Below are 24,597 nucleotides of genomic sequence, written 5' to 3'. Positions count from 1 at the left end.
AAAAAAATCCACAAACCACATATTAAAAAAAAAAAAAAAAAAAAAAAAAAAAGTCCTGGCATTACCTACTAAAACAGAACAGAAGCAATGACACCCAACTAACAAAAAACATGTCTATTTCTCAGATCTTGGTTTCTAAATATTATTCCTCACTAAAAGGAACCAGAAATTCTTAGAGCAAGGGCTAATTCCAAGACGGAGCCAACGAAAGCATAAGATGAATTCTGAAATATCTTGTGCCAGAAGGTAGGAAAGTACTAAAAAATTAAGGGGGATGGGCCAAAAGGATACAAAAGCCACCACGAAAGGGGTCACAGGGGCCAAATTTGGGACAATTTATGCTTCAAAAATGCTGACCATAATGGATAGACTCTTTCCAATTTTAAAAAATAAAATATCTGTAAGCCCATAGTGATACTTCCCTTTGAAAAGAAAGCTTTTTTTTCCTCAGAAGAACGCTAGTGAATAAATAGAGAACTAATGTCAGAATTAAAACATCATACTTTTGCAAGTACCTTTATAATGATTTACTTAGGGAATAATCATCATTCGAATCACAGATGAAAGGAGGTTGGGAAACAGAATAGTCTCATAGTCTCAAGGTATTATCCCACACATTACTTATTAATTACAAATGAAACAGTACATTTACATAAGATAAATAGTAGGAACAGGGTAATGCTACCTTAACCTAGCGATCAAACTTAATCTCACCAATAATGAGACAAAACTGTCATATATCTTCTGATGTGATTCCATGAGGATCCATCACCTATTTAGTGTTATCACCAACAATATTTAGCATGAACTGATCACTAGGACTGATCTGACAAATTCAAATTGGGGTCATTCTGCAAAATAACTGGCCTAGAGTCTTCAAAAATGCCAAGTCACGAAAAAAATTTGTTAAAGGTGAGAAACTCTGCAATGCTAAATAAGGCATATGACAACTAAATGCAATGAGTGATACTTGAAAAAGCAATAAAGGCCATTTTTTGGGGAAAGTGGGGATATGTGAATATGGGCTGTGTATTAAATAATATTACTACACCAATGTTAAACTTTTTGAGGCTGATAACTACGTTGTGGTTTATAGGAGAATGTATTTATTCTTAAAGATGCATACTGACATATTTGGGCATACCTGTAACTTATTTGTAAATGATTCTTAAATAAAGTTAATAAATTGTTCTAACTCCAGGGGTTAAAAAGATCATGTAAAAAAGATTGTTACCCTACTTTAGGAAATTAGAAGGGGAAAATGTCCATTTGTATTTTTCCACAGAAAAGATACAACTGACTTATAGAACTAGTAAAGGGAGATTTTCATTTTAGTTTTAAAATGATATAAATTCCCATAATAATCTATTTTCAGGCTTTCAATTTTACTGGCAAATGTGAAAGTACATTTGTTTAAAAGGTAAAAAAAAAAAAATTACTTGGACATCTTCCACTAGAGAAATTTTTTAAATTTCTTCATTCATTTAGCTGAGTACCTTCAAAACTACTGAGCTAGAATGAAAACACACAAAATTGACTACAGCACTGTGTTCTAGACTACCAAGGTCCTTGGTTGTAAAGTAATTCTTCCTAGCATGGCAACATTTTCTGAGAAAAGTATAAAGTAGAATACAGCTTGAGAACACTGAGTTTTTATTTCTTTGTATGAATATCCACATGAAAACACCTAGTGAGGTCTCACTCTGTTGCTCAGGCTTGAGTGCAGTGGTATGATCATGGCTCACCAATTCCTGGGCTCAAGCAATCCTCCCTCCTCGGCCTAAGTACCTGGGACCACAGGCATATGTCACAACACCTTAGTTTCCTTTTTTTTCTTTTAATTTTTATGAGATAGGGTCTTGCTAAGTTGCCCTTGCTATCTTGAACTCCTAGCCTCAAGTGATCCTCCTAGCTGAGACTCCCAAGTGGCTGCGATCACAGGCGTCAGCCACCACGCCCAGCTCTCCACATGAATAAACTTTATATAGTATCTATTATATATGAATAAACTTAAATGAAAGGGAATCTAGGCAAGTTCAACATGGTAGATGGTTGACTATAGAATGTCTTAACCTTCAAAAGGCTTTTAAAATAAAACAATTTGCTCAAGTAAAATCACCTCTTTTTAGCTTTGCATAAGATTATATTTACACCTTTTATAGCCATATTCATTATATAAAAAATAACAGCATTTTAATAATCTTAAACATATCTTTAATTAACTACCTTTCAAATGAAAGTTATTTTTTTTTCTATTGTAATAGCACTATTTATAACCATTAGAGGTAGCTTTAGAACCAACCATATACTTTAAAACTTTATTCCTCATTAGCTAGCTGGGTGTTCTGCATTATTTAATTTCTCTGACCCTCAATTTATAGGTTTTATAAAATGGAAACAATTAAAATCTACTTCAAAGGTAAAATACCTTTGCCTAGTCAGGGAAGACATCCTCTCACTACTGGCAGAATTTAATAGTTTAACTCACTATTTACCAATTGGTTCTAGGCCTACCGTGTAGGCAAGAAGGAAGAATGTGGAAATATGCAGAAACACATGGAAAAATCTAACACAGTGCCTTGTTTGTAGGTGGATCTATAAAAATATGTGTTGATTGGTTACATTACCAAAAGGAATGAGAAAAGAAATGGTTTGTTTTTGTGAGAAGACACATGGTAACTAAGAAAGTCAAAATAGCAGTGTTAGGTATTTAATTTACATGATTATAGTCCTTAACAAAGCAAAAGTGGGGGAACTGTCCCTTATAAAACTGTATAGCTTAAAATAAAATTCTATTGGAAAACATTCTGCAACAACACATTAAAACTAATTAATACATTAATTCAAATAATTACATTTTCAAACATTTGGACCAATAAAATGAAACTGTATATATAAGTCATTTGATAAAAATAGAATATGATATATTCTAAAGTACAAAGTGTAAGTATACACTGACAATTCTAATTTTCAAAAAAACAGTCTTTTCACGTTTCATTTATTCAGTGATGTCTCGTTTATTTGGCTTCTATCTGTAGTATCAGTATCTGTAGTATCAGCAGGTCACTTGGACCAAATGAATCTGAGAACCAAACTCAACAGTTCCTTGTTGGAGCAGCATCTATCTGCTGTAGATCAGTTATTCTCCATCTCTGTGGCTAGTTTTGACATGGAAGCCTCCCTCCCCAAGCCCACTACTAGAGATTCCCATCTGTTCCCTGTCTCCTAACTCCCATGCTGGCTTCTCAGCCACTGTGAGACAGGCACACCACAGCTCATGTGGGCAGTAAGGGGTGGCCCTGTGAACCAAGATGGGAACCTTAACCCACTAGGCCCAAGGCTAAAAAGTAGGGAGTACGAACTTTGGGGAGCCAGACCACAGAGATTTTGATCAGATTATGCTTCCATGATTATGCTGACGTATACTTTTGAGTGGTGTTATCAGATAATCTCAGTGATATTCTATCTTATTTCTGTTCTACCACTCAAAACTCTTTATCAACTTAAATTCTTCTTTAAAGCTCTGGTGTTAATGAGAATCTATGACATGCTGTGAAGATTCGACTTGACGATTAGTCAGCTCTAAGTAGAATCCTCCCAATATCATGATATAATCATGGGCTACCCAATATCATGATATAATCATGAGCTACCAAATCACTATCAATCACTCTGATATTCCCTATTATATGACATTTGTTTAAAAAAGATTTTTACCTTGATATAAAAGTACTATGTGCACATTATGAAAAATGCCAACTATAGAAAGAGATGGGAATAGTTTATATGTATGTAAATTTCCAAAATAATTTGATATATTTCATTCCAAGACCTTTTCCTTCGCATGGGGGAGTGGGGAGTGGTTGATAGGAGGAACGCATGATGGGAGGGTGTGAAAAGGATGGTTAGCTGCACCTTGATTTTTTTCTTATTATAACCGAGATTATCCTGACAAGAAAGTTCCCATTTAATATACATGTGAGAAGGAAAATACAGTCTTTAGTTGTCTCTTTTAAAGGCTGAATCTTTTGCCAAGTTGAATCAAATTCAAATACTGAGGAAAAGAGAATATTTTAAAATTTCAATATTTCTATAAGAGAAAATAATATACAAATGAAGAATGGATTCTGCCAATCAGTGAAACCTTTCCTCCTTGAGGCTTCAAATTTAAAAAAAGAGATGACTTCTTGAACCAAAGGAATGACTATGCCATTATCTCCAAGCAATCCCAGAGGCCCTAGCATGGTATCTTCTATGACAGTCTCGCTGACCATTCTGCATCAACAGCAAAAGTGAAAAGCTACTTGCCATGAGAACCAGACATAACTATTAGCCTTGATCTTTAACCAACAATTTGGTTTCATTCATCCACTGATCAAAAAGCAGAGCAACTTGGTACTTCCAGTAAGGTCTGAGCGTTTGGGTGGGTCCAAAAATAAACTGATATTGCTACTGTAATCCTAGTCAGAAAGTTCATCCATATGTACTGAGAGGAAGCATGTGTCACAGGAAAAGCAAAGGTCCTATGTGAAAATCCCAATTCCAGACTCTTGTCTTCCAGCCATGATGGAATAACAATCATTGGACTTGACTTCCTGCCATAGGAAACTAGATAACTGGGCAAAATACATGAAACAATTGCTTTCACGCATTGGGAAACAGGTAATGCGGGGCTGTGGCCCCTGAGAGAAGGGAAACAAATGAGATGAGCCCATAACTGCCCTAACTTTCTACCTGGAGGCAATTTCTAGACTGTGGGTGAGAGGAGGGAGAAATCACAGAGGAGCTTGTTAGACTTGCTGAACTGAGGAGGCAGAGATGAGAGGACAGCTTAAGCAGGCTAATGCAGCTGAAGTTTCAGGGAAGATTTGTGAAAAACAGGATCTATGCTGAAAAAGAGTTCCAGAAACCTGCCTAATGGTGCCCTGGAGTCTTTGCTGAGTGCTAAGCTGTACGTACACAGAGTAAAATTTCACGAGTTTGGGCAAGAAATGACCAGGGACTATAAGCTAAATAATTCCCAGAGTGTATACAAGGTCGGGACATTTCACTCAAGCCGGTTGGAGCTTGAGTGCCCTCCCTGGGGCACTTAGCAGGGCATGCAGCAGAGATACCTTTAAAGGGGGTCTCCCTGCCACAAATGCTACCCTAGATCTTTCCTAAAAAAATTTAAGAAAGGCCTTGAAGGTTATCCAAAAGTAACTTAGCTGCCTACCAAACCAAAGCCCAACTTTCTTTAACTGAAGACAACAAAAACAAATTCCAGACACTCAGTAATGCAACATTCACAAAGTTATATCCAATGAAAAATTATTATACTACTTACACCAGGAAGCAGCAAAATGCAACTCTTAAATAGGAGAAAAATTCATCAATAAAACAGACCCAGAATGACAAAAATAAATGAAACTGTTAACAGCTACTATAACTATATATAAGTATTTAGAAGAAAACATAAATATAACATGGAGAAACACAGACAGTACAAAAAAGAACAAAATAAAACTTCTAGAGGTAAAAGGAAAATAAACTTTTATTGGGTGGGATTAGCTGCATATTAGACATGCATTTTAAAAGATCAGGGAGTACTTGAAAAAAAGAGGTATATCTAATAAGGCACTGTAAAATAAAAATAAAGTAAAATGGGGAAAAAATTAAACAAGGCAAGACAAGAAGAAGTGTGAGAGAACACCTAAGACAAATATATATATATAGAGAGAGAGAGAGCAAGATGATGGATGATGGATTTGAACTCAATTGTGATGGGCAGCCTTTAGGGTAGTCCCAGGGATCCCTGCCTCCTAGTTTTTATGGCCTTGTATAATCCTCTCCCTTTGAGTAATTTGCTTCTAATCAGTCGAACATGGTTAAGTTTAAGGAATGTTACAAAAGATTACCACTCTGTCTTGCCAGAAGACTTCTCTCTTACTGGCTTTCATAAAGAAAGCTGTCATGTTGGAGAGACCCAGGTAGCAAGGAACTGAGGATGGCCTCCAGCCAATGGTCAGCAGGGAACTCAGGCTCTGAGTCCAATAGTCCTAAAGGAATGGAATCTTGCTAAGAGCAATGTTAAGTAACCTTGGACATGAACCCTTCCCTAATTGAACCTTCAAATGAAACTCTGGCCTTGGCTGACACTCTGATTACAGACTCATGAGAGACTCTGAGGCAGAGGTACTCAGCTAAGACATGCCTGAAGTCCTGACCCACAGAAGCTGTGAGATAATAAATGCATACTGTGTTTGGCTGTTATGGTTTAAACTAATTTATTACAAAGCAATAGATAACTATTACACCACATATACCGGTAATTACCTTAAATGTAAATGATCTAAATTTTGCAATTAAAATTGTAAGAGATCGTCAGACTAGAGTTTAAAAAGATTCAGCTCTATGCTATCTATAAAAAAACCCACTAATTTTTATTTATTTATTTATTTTTTTTTATTTTTTTTGAGGCAGAGTCTCACTCTGTCGCCGGGGCTGGAGTGCAGTGGCCGGATCTCAGCTCACTGCAAGCTCCGCCTCCCGGGTTTACGCCATTCTCCTGCCTCAGCCTCCCGAGTAGCTGGGACTACAGGCACCCGCCACTTCGCCCGGCTAGTTTTTTTTTTTTTGTATTTTTAGTAGAGACGGGGTTTCACCGTGTTAGCCAGGATGGTCTCGATCTCCTGACCTCATGATCCGCCCGTCTCGGCCTCCCAAAGTGCTGGGATTACAGGCTTGAGCCACCGCGCCCGGCCAAAACCCACTAATTTTTAAAATTTCTTTTTTCATTTCTACTTTAACAGCAAGCTTATCCTTAATATTTAAAAAATCTTTCAAAAATGGAGATGAGGTCTCACTCTGTCACCAGGCTAGAGTGCAGTAGTGTGATCCTAGTTCACTGCAGCCTCAAACTCCTGGGTTCAAGCGATCCTCCTACCTCAGCCCCCACAAGTAGCAGGAACTACAGGCATATGTCATCACGCTTGGCTAATTTTTTAAATTTTTTGTAGAGACAGGGTCTAGCTTTATTGCCCAGGCTGATCTTGAACTCCTGGGTTCAAATGATCTTCTCACCTTGGCCTCCCAAACTGTTGAAAGTACAGGCATGAGCCACAATGTCCGACCAGAAACTCACTTTAAATATAAAGATACAGATGGGTTAAAGGTAAAAGTGTGAGAAAAATATATTTCATGTAGTTGTAAGCACATGATACTTAGAGGGACTATTAATATAAAACAGAGTAGACTCTAGGAGAAAAAATACATGTTGGTGGTTGGAGTTTTCAACATTCCGCTCTAATTGGTAGAACAAGTAAAAAGAAAATCAATAAAGGTATAGAAGATTTGAACAACTTTATTAATCAACTGAACCTAATTGACATTTATATAACCCTCAAAGGTACATGAAACATTTGGGGTCATTAAAGAAATATATATTTTTTCATGAGAGAATTCATTTTAAATAGTTTCATTGTAATAGTTAAAAACAAAAACCAAAGTATTTTCAAACACCACTGGACTGTGACAGTTATAATTTAAGACTAAGTTCTTGAATTTCTTCAAATGAAAATTTTTTAGTCCTAACTTGTTATGATTGAGTTTAAATTCCATAATCTAGAAAATCCTTCAAATTATAATATTTGGGTATTCAAATAAAATCTTCAACTTTCTGAAGGTACAAGCATTTCCCTTCTCTTGAGGGTTCAGAAGCACTGAGCAATCCATCAAAACAGCTACACGATTTCTATGCACAAACAAGTACAAAAGTATGCAACCAGAGGTTTCACTGGTTCATCTGCAAATTGCTATTTAACCAAATTCCATTTCTTTGAAAAAGATGAAGAGACTAACAAATATAGAGAAATAAAAAAGTTGTTAGAAAACATTAGAAAAGTAATACTTTTTCATATTAAGATCATGTCTAGTTAAATATCACTGTTATTCTTGGCTTGAGAGAAACAGTAATACACACATTTTATTTTTTTCAGCAGATTTTATTTATATTTTAAACATCAATCAAGAGCCACACAATTCTCTAGTACAGTCAATAACTCAATAACTAATTTTGACCAATTAAGCAATTTATTATTTCACTTTCATTTCTTTCCACTAAGGAGATCTAAAATATGCTAGGTTTATGACAGGTTATTAGAATATGATAACATGAATTTTATTTTTAGTACTAATTTTGTGAAGCTTGGTTGAGAGCATTATAAATCAATTTACTTGCCTGTGTCCCATTTTTAAACTCTTTCCCAAAATATATTATATTCCTACAACAGAATCAGATATCAAATCTTAAGAAATTTTTGATTGTATAGGACTTACATTTAGCAGTTAAAACTCTGTTAATTCAATTAAAGAATTCATTTAAAGGATTAAAAAGAAACACACAAAGAAGGAAACAAACCATACAAAATTCCCCAACAAACCTGGTCCTCCCAATGTGGAATGCTGTTCACCCTGGAATTTCATACATGCCACTCACAGACTTCAGATGAGACCACCATGAGGCTGTTAGCAGTTAAGGCCAACTACAAGCCAAATAAATTCTAATTACCCATTTCCTTAAGTTCTCCAGGCTCCAAATCTCTTGGGTTCTGCCCTTCTCATTTATTTTTAGCATTATATTCTTCTTTTTTAAAAAAGAAATGCATAAAAATACACAGTAAAATATTTTAAGAGGATCCAGATTAATTGAAAAACAACTTATAGATCCACCCCCTCTAGTGACCTTAGAGCATCATCTAAACAGCTGCCATTACACCAAGATTTCACAGAAGAACATTCTACAACACTGGAACTGTTTCTGTTTCACATATTCTAAAGGTCACTGTAAAACATATGACATATGTATATCATATGTATATATTTATATATATGCAGATACATTTTAACATATTTGTTTATACAAAGATAATTTCTAAATTTATTCAATTTCTTTGTTAAATGATTGGGTTTATAATGAAAAAAACTTAATTTAGAGATGTGATTATGACATAGATTTCCTGGAATCAAAAGAAAAGAATTTAGAAGACAACTCAGAACACAAAATCTCTTTAAACATTAAAAATAACTGTTTTATTACTTCAAAATACCAAAAGTCTTCTGTATAGTACTTATATATATCAAATGCCTTTTAAAAGAGTCTCAGCAACCATATCTACTATCTTAATCTCTTCAGAACAAGTACATAAGAAGGAGAAAATTCTATAAATCAGTCCTCGATGACAGAGGGTTTGTTTAGGAGTTTACCAAATGGAACAACCCTGCTGGAATTCCTTCAAGTAGCCTGTGAAAATGTCAGAATGGAGTCTGTTTTGGAGGTCATAGTCCCTAGAGAGCTCTGAGTTTTGGCCTGTTTGTCTTTTCACATGCTTTAATATTTGAAAATCCTTTTTTGCAGACACTGACTGATGCCTAGAGAATGCTAGGATTGTGGGAACTGGCAGTACCAACAAGAGACGAACTTCATGGGAAATCAGTGCCCACTGCCTTTGCTCTCTCAGCACTCATCAGATAAGCTGCTCCTCAAATGTTATGAAGGTACATGGTGAGACATTAAGAAACTGAATGTCATTTTGCCTTTTTTAAAAAAGAAATACTTGCAGAAAATGGGAGCAAAAGTCACTGGGACGACTGAAAGAAATGCTAAGTTATAAAACATCATGGTGAAAATTCTGAAAAACTACACTGACTTAGTATGAATTAAAACACAGTTGACCTTTGAACAACATGACTTTGAACTTCATGGGTCCATATATATTTTGATTTTTTTCAATAAATGTGTTGCAAAAATTTTTGGAGATGTGTGAAAATTTGAAAAAGTTCAGATGAACCACACAGCCTAGAAATATCGAAGGAATTAAGAAAAAGGTATGTTATGAATGTATAAACTATATGTGGAAACTAGTCTATTTTGTCATTTACTACCATAAAATATACACAAATCTATTATAAAAAGTTAAAATTTACCAAAACTTACATACACATACAGACCATACGAGGAACCATTTACAGTTGAGCAATGTAAATGAACATAAATCAACTGTAGTGGATATTGTACTACTGTGACAATTTTGCAGTCACCTCCTGTTGCTATCATGGTGAAGCTCAAGAGCTGCGAGTTCCGCTGAGAACACCAAGTGAGGCTCATGATCTCCGCGTGAGCAGTTGTCTCTCCAGGAAACAGCGCATTGAAGTAAAAAGTAATCTCTTGAGGTTCTCACATATTTTTCATCATGTTTAGTGCAGTACCTTAAACTTTGCATAATGAGACTCCTATGAAGTGCCACTGGTGATTCTGGAGGTGCTCCCAAGAAGCAGAAAAACGTCATGACATTAGAAGAAAAAGTTGAATTGCTTGATATGTACCATAGATTGAGGTCTGCAGCTGCAGTTGCCCACCTCAGACAAATGATTCATTTTACAAACAGACTGTGTAATCTTCCAGTATTGATATATACAGTAAAATACTGTAGATATATCTTCCTCATAATTTCCTTTATTTCTTATGATGAGGTCTTGCTATATATTGTCCAGGCTGGTCTTGAACTCCAGGCTCAAGGGATCTTCCTGAGTAGCTGGCACTATAGCAGGGAGCCACTGAACCCAGCTCCTTATGATTTTTCTTAATAACATTTTCTTGTCTCCAGCTTACTTTATTGTAAGAATACAGTACATAATGCATATAACATACATGATATGTGTTAATCAACTGTTTATGTTATAAGGAAGACTGCCAGTCAACAGCAGGCTATCATTAGATAGGTTTTGAGGGAGCCAAAAGTTATATATGGATTTTTTACTGCACGGGGGGTTGGTGCCCCAACCCCTACATTGTCCAAGGGTTAACGATACTGCATTCTCAAAATATACATACTAATAAATAAAGTGCTAATTATGTGCCTGTACTATTCTCAATACTTGGTTTAGATTACTTGATCTAATCCTCATAGCAATCTTACGAAACAAATACTAGTGCGATCCTCACTTTGCAGATAAGGGCACTGAGGCAAAGGGAAGGTAACTAATTGGTCCAAATTCACATAGCTAGTAATGGTATGGCTAAGATCTAGGCTTAGGTTGGCTCCAAAGTTAGTGCCTCCGTCATGGTATTCTCACATCAGGCATGCAAGGCTGGGTTAATTATAACATGTACTGAAAGCCTAAGATGTGCCATGTATGTGCTAGACACTTTAGATGCTTTATTTCATCCAATCTTCCCAACAATCTAGGAGGCATATGTAAGATTATTCCGACTATGGCTTTGAGGGGCCTGCCACCACACATTTAGTGCAACAGAGCAGCCTCTTGCTAGGCTTAACTCTATAGCCCTCCTTCTTTAAAACTAGGTTTTTCTTTTCAGTTATCCACAAGAATCATCTCCAATTATTTTTCTGTATACAGTCAGGGAAAAGTCTTTTAAAGATCTTTGTGTAACAAGTTTATGAGAATATACTACATCATAAACTTTCAACATTGTACTAGAGGCTTAAAAATCTAGAAATTATTTTAGAGTAAGAGGCACAATGATCATTCAATAAATGTTTGCGAACAATAATTTTTAAAAGTATCATTTCCATTCTTGAAATAATCAATTTTTTAATACTTGGGGAGAACAGAGTATTCTGATACAGCAAACTTTTCCTTCCTATAATATGTGACAGTGGTTTGATCAAGCAATCCAAGCAACATTCTTCTTAACTGCTATGTCAGGATCAAGGCTTCTGTCAAAGAGGGTCTTCTATTTTGTAGCTATGAATCGCAAATCTGCAGAGAGTGCTGACCATCTGTAACACTTGTCAGTTTTTAAACTTAAACTATGAGAACCAAAGGCAAGCTGTGAATCAGACTTTTTGCTTTTCTTGTTATGTCTTCATTAAACGCAGAGGCCATATATCAAAAATTTAACTGGTGAAACAGACACCCAATGATTAGCATTAGCTTAATGGAAACAACAACACAAATACCATAAAAATATGAATTTGGGCTTTAAAAGAGCTGAAAATTGTCTTTTAACTGACAGTTTGATGCTATTATAAAATGTTAACACATACCTGCCAACCCTTAAAAACCATCAATAGAAACTACATATTCTAAATTAGACACATTATTTTTGAGAATAACAAATAAGTCAATTACTCTCTTCAAATATGGCAGGAAAGTCTGACTAATTGAGAGAGCTGGCAAGTATGTTTAGTAATACAGCTGTGAGGTCTGTATTAAACAGCAACACAGTCGACTAATTTGTATCTAAGGAAAATTCCACTGGTTAGCTGAGATGGAAGTTATCTTCCATGCTTTCTGTTTCTGCTGCCCAATGAATAGCACATGGCAAACATGACAATGAGATATAAGAACACATGATGTAATGAAGAAGGGCCGCAGGGAGACACATGGGCTGGAGGCTGCTGTACAGATGTCATAATGGGCAAGCTGTGACACAGAGAGCGCCTTAGACTTACCCATGCTCACAGACTGAGTCAGCAGAGTAGACTGAAGTCCTGACTCCCAAAAGACTACACTTCCTGTCAATAATAGTGAGGGCAGTTGGTGAGGGCAGGAGAGCCAACGTACAGATTAATGTAAAGGAGTCAGAAAAACATGATATTTGCTAATTAGTCTAGGTAATTATTAATTACAAGCCAAAGAGAAAATTCCAACACATTTGTCACTTTAACATATCAGTCTTACTATTTTCTGTCACAAGAGTACTTTATTATTGATGTCTTAAAATATAAGCAAAGTAACAAAGAAAAATTGTCATGGATCACTTTTTTCAAGTACATTCCCTGTATTTACTGGCTCTTTTATAGGTAAGGTAGAGAACAGGTGTCCAAAACTATCTTTTCTCTTTTTTAGCTACAAGAGGTCCTTGTGATTGAATTACGTGGCAGACATAAGTAAATGGAGCCCCACTTTAATTTTCCTAAGTCTCTCAGTCCAGTAGAGGAACTAATTATAAGCTAATTACTTAATTCCACCAAGTCTTGTGAGGTCTAAGTAGCTACGAGGTTATAGGTGAGTCATACTTATTAAACTAATCATTTATATTATGTATATTATCTTTTATAATTGCTTTCTGAGGAAAAGCAAAGACTATTTCTTAATAAATTTGTTTTAGTTTATTCACTGGTCCAATGTGTAATATAAATGATACGGTCGGCTCTACTTTTATGAGAATTATCTCAATCTATATAGAAAATAATGTACTTCTGTGACTTCAGTAACTATAGAAAAGTCGTCTAAAATGTTAAGTAAACATAAAACAAGTAAACAAGTTTAAGATGATGTGGTCTTCTCATCGGTTTAAACTGCTAATTACTGTTATGTTTTAAATCTTACTGTTAATAAATGTGTTCACTGTGATGCCCCAAGTGTATTTCAACAAAAGGACACAATTTAAAGACTAAATAAATTACTCAAAATGAGCTTCAGGGGTGCTGTAATAGGGTCCATGGTCTTGCTGATGCACAAAGCTTCATCCACCCCTCATTGATAACTAAAGCAAGCCCATGTTAGCATTCTGATGCTGCTACTCCAGCAGGAGAGCAAACGCACTGCCAGCTACAAATGGGAGAAAGTAAAGTTACACACAGCCCCCTCCCTCGCTCCAAACACACTGCATGGGTGTGTTCTGCAATGCACTGAAGCAAACAAAATCCTCAGTAACAACAAAAACTGTCTAAATAAGACACTCAGACTAGAAAAACAGAAGGCAGACAGCGTTACAGGTGCTTATTTACACTGTGAATCAAAACATACTAATAGGAGACATTATAAAGGTTATTATGAAAGAGAATACCTCACCCTTAAGGTACTTACAAGGCTTCTTTTTCATTTTGAAGAGATTTTCACAAACAAAAAGAGTATGAGAGCTGCCACAATTAAGAATTTCATTTGCAGTTGTCAGGAGGCTTACAGCTTGCTTTTAAAGCTATAATTGTGTTTAGTATAAATCCTAAAGCCCAATTTTAAAAAATATTAATTTAAAACAACTAAGGAAAATTATATTCAGAGTATATACTTCTCAGTGTAAGTACTCTAACTCCTGAAAGCAGGAAAATAAGTGACTTATCAGAATGTTTATTGATGTCCTTGAGAATGACATGACCCACTCCACATCCTAAATATGTTAACAGCAAAGTCAACGACAACATTTTAGAGAAATTTATTCATTTCTATTACTTCCAGTTATAGAAAGGGAAAAGCAAGAATTCCACAGCTCTGTCTTGGCTACTGAGCATCTATTTGTTTCCTGCTCATTTATGACACTATGACAACTTTGTCTGACTATCTGCTCCACAGAAAAGTAGAAATTTCTTCTCTCTTCCTCACCAATCTCCATTCATTCATTATACCAGCTCACCTACGGCCTCAAGAACCCAGTTTTGTCCAAGAAAAATGCTCAATGCCACCGTGTATTTCCAGATACTTGGACCAACAGTAAGCCCAGCAGGTTAATGAGAAGCAGGGAAACGCTCTCAAAATAAAACCCCCCAAAAAAGCCAGCTGTAAATATATGCCATTCATTTTCTATTGTGTAAGGCAAGCAGTTTTCTTTGGCTGGGTTCCATGGCTAGGCAAAGTTCACCTGACTGTCTGCAAACATGTTAATACATGTATTGAAACCAAAGCAAAGAGCCATCTTGGGTTCCCTTGTGTGCAGCAAACTTCTGAATAAATTATTTTCTCTCTAGTAAGTGATCATTTCAAGAACTGAAAAAGAGATTATCTAAATTTATTCAGTATAAATTTAATGAATGGAAAATCTTAGAAGAAAAGATTTCAAGATGGGACTATAAGCTCAAAACTCTAACAACTACAGTAACTAGTAATACCAAAGTTTAAAATAAGAACGGCAAATGTCATTCCTCTTTATTGAGGCCTAAAACACACTGACTACTTCATAGTAAACAGAGTTTGAAAAAGCCTTTTAGTTCAGGAAGAGGGAGGTAGATGATACTGATTTTACAACAGTCTAAATCGGCTGGCCTATGCTGTTTCTGTGACCACGTAAACATGACATGACTGCTCCTCACCTTAAAAATACCTGGACTCAAGACATACCATCAAGTATTAAAATACCAGTTTTTAAAAATGAAAATCTATATTAACGTCTCTGCCTACTCTGTAATAATACTGGCAATGACTTAAAAGCTTAAATTCACCAGCCAGCATCCCTGAGGGTTGCTCTGCCTGTCAGCTTACCAGTCTTGCACACAACCTCAGGAAGGAACAGCTTCTCTCGCAGGGTCCCCTCAGAGTGTAGGCACAGGCAAAGGGCTGCAGCTCTTTCAGTGATGTTATTTCTACCCACTTTGTCTTTCCTTGCTGAGCTTTTCCGGTTCAAACTCTAAAGTCCTATTCCTTTGACTGGTTTCCTTTTTATTCCCAGTCTGCTCATGTGAAGGAATGTAAATAGTGAAAAAGATGGATCTAACATGTACTTAAAATGTCAAAATGAAGCTCAATCCCCTGTATACATTGTTTTAGTAAAGGTAGATTATGCATGTGTTTCTATATATCCATTATCCTTCATTAAGGCCTCACTTGTTAGGAAAAGTTAATTGCTTAAATATGGCTGCTTTACTTTTGAGGTACTATTTTGGTCACATTCAAGGGTAAAGGAAAATCCCAGCTTCTCTTTACTATGTATCTCCCCTGTGTGCTCCAATAGTGGGAATATCCTGCAGCTCCACTATCATCAGTAACATAAATATGAATGTAAAACAAGGGAAGATCCTGGAATCATTACTTAAACGTCAACTTGGTTTTCCTTGTAAAGTGTATTTATAAACTATTATATATTACCCATTAGATACTAATCCCAAACTGAAATATCTCCATTTTTTCCTCAACAGAAAATAATTCTAATAAGTGAAATTCAAATGTTTAGGAGTAACAATAAAACACAATCACCAAAAAAATCTGACTTCATTTATTTCATAATATCTAAACAATACTTTGTATTGATTAATTTTGATGCCAACAACTGCATTTTGTATGAGTTAAACATTGCATTAAGAAGACCTAAAAAATGAACGTGCCTGGAAAAAATCATTAAAGTAAGAATATTACGGTCCTTTCACGTATACATTACTTGATGTGAATATACTCTGCTCATATAACTGTCAAAAACTTAGATTTAAAAATTTTTTAATGTATTTGCTTTTATTTTGAAACTGACAAAAATTATATATATTTACTATGTCCTTTTTTTGAAATATGTATATACTGTGGAATTGCTCAATTGAATTAACATATCATTACTTCAAATGTTTACTATTTTTTTTCATGGTGACAACATTTAAAATCTACTATCTTAGCAATTTTCAATACAATACATTGTTATTAATCTAGGTTACCATGTTGTGCAATAAATCTCTTGAACTTATTCCTCCTATCTAACTGAAATTTTGTATCCTTTGACCAGCATTTCCCCAAAAACCTAGATTTCTGACAGCCAAATAAAGATGTCTTTTATGCCTCGGAATGTATATGCAAAATAGGTTAATATATCATAAGCCTGAAATTATATGTCTGAATATAAAATAAGGCTTCTATAATAACTTCCTGAAGTCATTTATTAGAAAAGAGGGAACAATCTCACAGTGGAGTCTTTGCACGGTATCTCAGAATATGAGATGTTGTTTCATTTACTCCATATTGAACAAAAAAGGACTCTTGAAGAAAACACACTGGCTTAAAAACCAACTTCATTTGAAACTATTTTCAGGTTTACAGAAATATTTTAATCAGAATCAGAAAAAAAAGGAAGAGAGAAAAAAATCAATACATTATTCCCAGTTAAAACCTTAAAATTCAAAGTGTTGGGTGTTGTTACAAAGCAGCCGTTTAAAACTGCTTTTAAAAGTAGTCAAATATTATTCTCTCAGAAAGAACCCTAGTAACAGTTAATTCTGGGAAAGTAACTGTGCAGGTAAGGGACAAGATTGGGAGGGTAACTACTTTTCACTACATAATCATAACATTTTAAACCACACGAATACATTATCTGCTTTAAAAAGGGCAAAATTCTGAAACAGAAACTAGACCCCATAAAATGTAACAACCAATGACAAATCAAACAAGTATTATGTTATAGAGATTATGAGTATATAACTAAAACAATTTTTTAAAAAACTGTTTTGTGAATAGTACTTGTGATTTAGACATTAAATTTTCAGTGCCAAATCATGCACATGTTACAGAGCTGCTGTAACTCAAACCAAAGAGACAGAAATGAAGATGCACCCTGGAAATCAGTGCCAGATGGATGATGCACAGGGGTTCTACTGCTGATAAAAACACTGACCACAAAGATTCACATATACACTTTGAGTAGGATGGTTTTATGAACAATGAGAGTAGTTAAAGCAATCCTTCTACATTACTGCAATGCTTCATAAAATGTAACTACATTAATAAATTAAAATTTTTACCATTTAATCTACTTCCTTAAAAGTTTATAAGAGGAGAACGCTCTATAGTTGGGCTTACCACCTTATATTGTAGCATACATATTAACTTTTTGCTGCAAATGACCATAAAGGATAAAGTCTCCTCACACTTCCCTCGCCATTACAGAAGACCATTATTGTGCACAACTGTGTATTCTGATTTTATAACAGTTCAACTCTTATTTTTCTTTCAGGGTAATAATTTGGACATTATACTGGTCCAAACGTACTGTGTAAATCTGATCACACTTAGTCATGTTTCAGTAAATGTGGCTATATCCTCTCAGCCACTGTCTAAGGTAAATCTGGGTTCTTAAAAGATGGAATGTTTAACCTGGGCGCTGTGGCTCATGACTGCAATCCTAGCACTTTGGGAGGCTGAGGCAGGTGGATCATGAGGTCAGGAGATGGAAATCATTCTGGCTAACACAGTGAGACCCCGTCTCTCTACTAAAAATAACAAAAAATTAGCTGGGTGTGGTGGCAGGCGCCTGTAGTCTCAGCTACTCAGGAGGCTGAGGCAGGAGAATGGCATGAGCCTGGGAGGCAGAGCTTGCAGTGAGCCGAGATCAAGCCACTGCACTCCAGGCTGGATGACAGAGCGAGATACCGTCTCAAAAAAAAAAAAAAGAAGAAAAGAAAAAAATAAATAAATAAAATAAAAGATGGAAGGTTTAAAAGCCATCACCAGTGAGTTAACCACAGCATCCTGAAGGTCTGATGGCACCTAAGCTAAGATGCTGTTTTAAACCTATCAAAATGGTCAAGGGCTGTGCATAGCAACAAGATTCAGATACAAAGCAAAATATATTTTATTTGAAGGAGAACAAGTACACACCAAAGACATGTACTAAAGGCCTAAGAAGAGTGGTATATATATGGTTTTTTAAATCCATTTTCCTAAATAAGGTAAGCCCAATAAGTAGGAGGATTGGAAAACACTCAGCACCCAGGAAAATAAGTGACAAGGTACATAATGAGGTACTCTGCAGGGAAAGCAGTTTTATTTCTTCTGGCTTTTAAAAAATTGAAATTTTCAAATATACTTGTGAGTGTAGGACTCATCAGAACTGTGGAAGGTATAGTAATTCCAGAAAAAAATCCTTAATTCTGTTTTTTAATGTGTATGCTTCGAGTGTTTGTAAATTTTAACATTACTTTGTATTTGTTAGATTTTATATCTCAAGCATTAAAAGTATATGTCATCTATCTCTATTTGTTTATGTTTAAAATTGACAGTATTGTGTCTTCTGGAGACTCTGGAATATCTCTTGAGTGATGAAAATTTCCTGAACAGATAATGAATAGAAAATATTCATTTTGTAGACAAAGATGAGGCAGCCAAAGACTGAGAATATGGCTATATCCATACACATTAATATAATAAATACTCAAATAAGAAGTTCCTGACTTCTTAGTCATCACTGAGATAGCTTTGCCACTTCTGAAATTAAGGTGCAACACACTGGAGATGGAGAAAGTGGGAGGAGAATGTAGTCATATCCACAATCTATTTCCCTGGCATCAGCACAGGAACCTATTTTCCAATGCCATTCCAGCATGAAATCATCTGCTTGTGCTAAAATGGCTGAATCTAAAGTTTATTTCCAAAGGTAACTACCAAAGATACTTGCTGGGAAAATAATGAAAGAAATGGATGGAAAGTGAAATTCCGCCTGTTATTAAAAACCATCCAGTACTTATATAGGGTTCTCTTCCATGACAGACTGCTGAACTGACCAAAATACTACTACCAAACAGGAACAAACTGGGCTCCCAAAGAGGGGAAATCTTTAAATCAAAGATCCCATTGCACAAGCTAACTCACCATTTTTCCTTTCGTTCAGAGGGGGTAAGTTTTGACTGGACTGCAAGGAGAGTTCCTGGAATTCATGAGCCACAGCTTCACTCTGAGGACTCGGAGCAAGATGGGCTAAAGGTCCCACTTCATCCTCGGTGTCTATCGCCCCTGTGTGATCCATTGTGTTCCAGCCACTGGCAACAGGGAGTGCAAGACGCCTCTCAAATGTGGCCAAAATACTGAAGACACTGCCAAAATAAAGAATGTGTAAAGATGGTGCAGTTATGTTTCTCCAATTTGCACAAAAGTATTAAAATGGGAATCCTGAGTTCTAGTCCAGTTTTACTGCTGTATGGTCATACTAATCAATTTACCCTCTCTGGACCTCAGGTTCTTTATCTAACAGGAATAACATACTTCCCACTTAAAAACAAGCAATTACAAGGTAAATAAAAGTTGAAATATATTTTGTATATTTTTTAATACCACAAATTATTAAGAAAGTCATAGCCATTGGTGGCACTGAAGATTTAATGCATGCTAAAATGAAAAAAACAGTCAATAAATACTGATGAAAACAAAGAAGTAGTCTGGCTTGAAAATTCTTCTTAATTCCTATATATCAAGCAAGTTTAAATTAGTCAACATTCACAGCAACCAGTAAGGTTTCAGATAATGACTTCTATCAGCCTGAGTCTCAGGGTGAGAACAACAGATAACAGAGCTTTCAGCTAACCCACAGTGGACATACGGTTCAAGACAAAGAAACAAACTTTTAAGTCACTGAAATTTGGGGTTGTTATCACAGTAAAACCTGGCTCATTCTGACTGATATGAAAATTAGCAACAGAAGTACCAAAGATACATCAAAAATTCTAAACATGTGACACTGGCTTAAGGACTACAAAGTAGGCAGCAGAAAACTGTTACTGGAGGCTAGAAGGATGGTCAGTCCCTGTTATGGCAGTGGCAAAACATTCGATCAAATTCTTTGCTGTCTGCTTATTTAGTAGCATTTCATAGCACAGTGTGTTCATCTTTTCACCTACTGATGGACATCTGGGTTGTTTCCAGTTTTTGACTATTACAGATAAGGATGCTACAAATGCTCCCGTACAGGTATCTATATGGACACATGCTTTCACTTCTCTTGGGTAAATACCAAATATCCAAATGGTAAATACCAAGATGGTATTTACCCAAGAGAAGTGAAAGCACGTATCCATATAGATACTTGTACAGGAGTGAAATGGCTGGATCACATGGCAGTTCTATGTGTAAATTTTTAAAAAATTGACAAACTGTCTTCTAAAGTGGTTGTACCACTTTACATTCTTACCAGCAGGGTATGAGAACTCCAGTTGTTCCACATCCTCGGTACTTCATATGGTCAGTCTTTTCCATTTCAGTCACTTTAATGGGCAAGTAGTATCTCATTGTGGTTTTAATTTGCATTTCCTGAGTGACTAATGATGTTGAGCATCTTTTAATTTGCCATCCCTATATCTTCTTTGTCTAAGTATCTGAGCAAATATTTCTCTTTTTAAATTAGGTGGTTTATTTTCTTATTATTGAGTTTTCAGAGTTTTAAAAATATATTTTGGACACAAGTGCTTTATCAGATATATGATTTATAAGTATTTTATCCCAGGCTATTTTGCATGTTCTTAATAGTGTTTTATGAAGAATATTTTTAATTTGATGAAATCCACTATTGATCAATTTTTTTTCGTTTATGGATCATGTTTTTGTTGCTGTAGCTAATAAATCTTTGATCAGTTCAAGGTAATAAAGATTACTTCCTGTTTTCTTCTAGATCTAGTTTTATGTTTTACATTTAAGTCTACGATCCATTTTGAGTCAATTTTTATTTCTGCAGTGAAATATGAGTCAACTTTTTTTCAGGATTTTTTGGCATATGTATATCTGATTGTTCTATCATCATTTGTTGACAAGATTGTCTTTATTAAGTTGCCTTTGCACCTTTGCTGAAATTCAACTGAGTATGCATAAATAGATCTATTACTTGACTTTCTATTTAGTTCCCCAAAATGAGTGAGCCACAAAGCGGGGTGGGGGCCAGGTGTATGCACTGTGCTCCAAGTCTCTGGCTGATCCCTAAACTATATACATGGAGGGCAGACTTCATGCAGCCCAGCTAAGGCAAAAAGAACTGAACTGAGATCTCTGGTGCTGCCCACCAAAGAAAAGACAGCTTGCAAGAGTTCAGCAAAGTTAACTGCCTGCTCTTAACAAAACACCACTCTTAAGAAGGAACCTAACAGAATCTAGAGTCTCTACAACTGTCAATCTGAATTACATATCCAATGGAAATATCCTTTGATAATGAAGGCAAAATTGTCACCAGGAGATCCACACTACAAGAAATTCTTTAAAACCTGACTGAAGAGAAGTGATACCAGATAAAAACTTAGATTTCAGAAATGAAAAGCATCAGAAATAGTAAATGTGTAGATAAAAAAACTAAAGACTAGCTTTTCTTCTGAATTTCTCTATTATTAGCATTCAAAGCAAAAATTGTAACACCCTGTTGTGAGGTTTATACTACATGTAGATGTGATATATATGACAACTATGGAATAAAAGATGAAAGAGGGGTAATGTTCAGCGTCTTTACTTTCCCATATATCATAAGAGAACAGTGTAATTTTAGCTTTAAGTAGACTGAGAAGATCATATACAATTACTTAAAACAACTATTTAAAAAATACAAATAGTTTTAGCTAAAACATCGCAGGGATATTAAAATAGCATTCTTAAAAATACCCAATTAACCCAAAAGAAGGAAAAGATGAATAACTAAAAAGAGATGGGACAAGCAGAAAACAAACAGCAAAACAGACCTAAATCCAACCTTATCAATAATTACATTAAATGTAAATGGTCTCAACACTCCAATTAAAAGAGACAGAATAAATTTTTAAAAGTCTATAAATGTATGCATATAAGTGACATACTTTAAATATGAAGACACAATTAGGGTGGAAAATGGATAGAAAAAAGACAGGTCATGCAAACAGGAATTCCAAGAAGCCTGTGATGACTATTATTATTATCAAATAAAGTAGACTTCAAAAAAGATGTTAGGTGAATCTGCATGACAAATTACTTATTGCACTAAGGAATATTAAAATACAACTCCTAGACTTTTTCAAAACTATGATTTTTCATTTCAAATTATTCATACAAAATAAAATCTGTTCACATCAAATTAATTCTAAGATACAAGTACCATAATGCCCTTATAATGGAAAGATGTACAAGCTCTGAACATCCGTGCTAATGATTTGGAAGATCCTTTAGGCACAGATTTTAAAAAAATATTTTCATGCAGTATTATCTGTTCTACATACTGAAGAATTTTTTCAATCTATTATGGCTTGACTTTATGCTCACCTTAAACTCCCACACATCCCTCCCAATTATGAAAATTATAAGCTAAGGAAATCTTTATAAAATGTAGCAAAGGCAAATACTAAGTTTTCAAAAAATTTTAACTTAATATTCATGAACATNATTTTTCATTTCAAATTATTCATACAAAATAAAATCTGTTCACATCAAATTAATTCTAAGATACAAGTACCATAATGCCCTTATAATGGAAAGATGTACAAGCTCTGAACATCCGTGCTAATGATTTGGAAGATCCTTTAGGCACAGATTTTAAAAAAATATTTTCATGCAGTATTATCTGTTCTACATACTGAAGAATTTTTTCAATCTATTATGGCTTGACTTTATGCTCACCTTAAACTCCCACACATCCCTCCCAATTATGAAAATTATAAGCTAAGGAAATCTTTATAAAATGTAGCAAAGGCAAATACTAAGTTTTCAAAAAATTTTAACTTAATATTCATGAACATTTTTGAGAGAGTATAGACTAAATCTACTCTGAAATTTTGCAAGCTGTCACCTTAAAGTCTACTTAACTACTTGATGATTTTTTTGAAAATAAGATCCAATATCAAATATAAAATTGACTACTCTCTGTATAGTAGTCAATAATTGAGATATTAAAGAAATGGCATTAGAACAGATTATTTCATTGGGCCATAATTTAGTTACAAAAGTAAAACAATCATTTAGCTTTCACTGGACAAACTGTGATAAAATATTAATTTGTCTAGAACTGACAGCATGAATGAAGAAAGTTACTATCTTACAAATCCCAATAACATAACTGCAGCTCAAAATGAAACAAAGCCAATATTTATCCAGCACTAAGTAAAAGTACAGCATAATACTGGAAGATCAACCTGGGATACAACTTCTCTCAAAAAACAAACCAGTTCATTGTGAGATACTATGCCAGAGGTAGTGGAAAAAAATACAGAAAAAAAAAAAAACCCCAAGAGGCATTACACTTTCATTTTTCATCTATTGATTCACTATTTTTTTTGAATGGAGTCAAGATAGAACCAATAATAATGATCTTATATTTTAAAATATACTGGGCTATTGGGCTAAGGAAGTCCCCAAATCAGTGCTAACATGTGTTCACAAGTGCTTCTCAACTCTCCTCACGATATAATAATTTGGGGAGGTTTAAAAAAAAAAATCCCTGATGGGTAGGGGTTGTTGGCGGGGAATCTCCAGAGATTCTGCTACAATTGGTTTGGGACAGAGTGATCCTACTGTGTACCAAGCATTGAGAATCACTGGTCTAGCAGAACCTCTCATCTTATACAGAGAATAAATCATTTGCCCAATGAGTGGGAAGAGAGGTCAAAGGCAATTATTAATACACATGTAAAAAACAGTAGAATACAAATAGGGTAAGTAGGTACAAGGTGCTATTTAGGAACTTTTTTTTTTCTTTTTGTTTTGAGATGAAGTCTCACTGTGTCACCTAGGCTGGAGTGCAGTAGCACAATTTGGTTCACTGCAGCCTCCACCTCTCAGGTTTAAGTGATTCTCGTGCCTCAGCCTCCCAAGTAGTTGGGATTACAGGCACCACCAACACGCCTGCCTAATTTTTGTATTTTTAGTAGAGACAGGGATCTCACCTTGTTGGCCAGGCTTGTCTCGAACTCCTGACCTCAAGTGATCCACCCGCCTTGGCCTCCCAAAGTGCTGGAATTACAGGCATGAGCCACCGCACCCGGCCTCTACTTAGGAACCTAAAGAATTAAATGTCTAATTGTATTTGGGTAAGTTAGGGAAGTCTTCAAGGATGAGTAGGAGTTCACCAGGCACAGAGTTCTTCTCATCAGTAAAAGGAAAGCAGCACAAACAGAGATCACCTAACAGCAAAAAGTTGGACGGGGCCAGGGTAGAGGGCATGATACAGAGTGGCAGAAGATAAGGCTGCTGCAG

General features: G+C 35.3%; 1 protein-coding gene across 4 annotated transcripts in view; it reads right to left on the bottom strand.

Annotated features, from left to right (window-relative positions):
- The window catches only part of MRTFB (myocardin related transcription factor B), a 135,066-nt gene extending 110,760 nt beyond the window's left edge, over positions 1–24,306 (bottom strand). For 3 of the 4 annotated variants that reach the window (XM_017864530.1, XM_017864531.1, XM_017864532.1), the window contains exons 1-2: positions 24,288–24,306; positions 19,282–19,502 (exon numbers count right to left, since the gene is read on the bottom strand). Coding sequence is in view for 1 of the 4 variants with exons in the window: in XM_017864532.1 (XP_017720021.1) it covers positions 19,282–19,435 (154 nt within the window). In the remaining 3 variants the exon portion in view is untranslated. Of the gene's footprint in view, positions 1–19,281; positions 19,503–24,287 lie in introns of those variants that run through there. The other variant, XM_017864527.1, reaches the window with a different exon arrangement.
- Positions 24,307–24,597: the final 291 nt, after the last annotated feature.

This window comes from Rhinopithecus bieti, unplaced genomic scaffold (genome assembly GCF_001698545.2).
Source record: "Rhinopithecus bieti isolate Rb0 unplaced genomic scaffold, ASM169854v2 scaffold_76910, whole genome shotgun sequence".
Taxonomy (NCBI): Eukaryota; Metazoa; Chordata; class Mammalia; order Primates; family Cercopithecidae; genus Rhinopithecus; species Rhinopithecus bieti.
The sequence above is the reverse complement of the archived record's forward strand: the minus strand, read 5'-3'. Positions and strand labels throughout refer to the sequence as shown.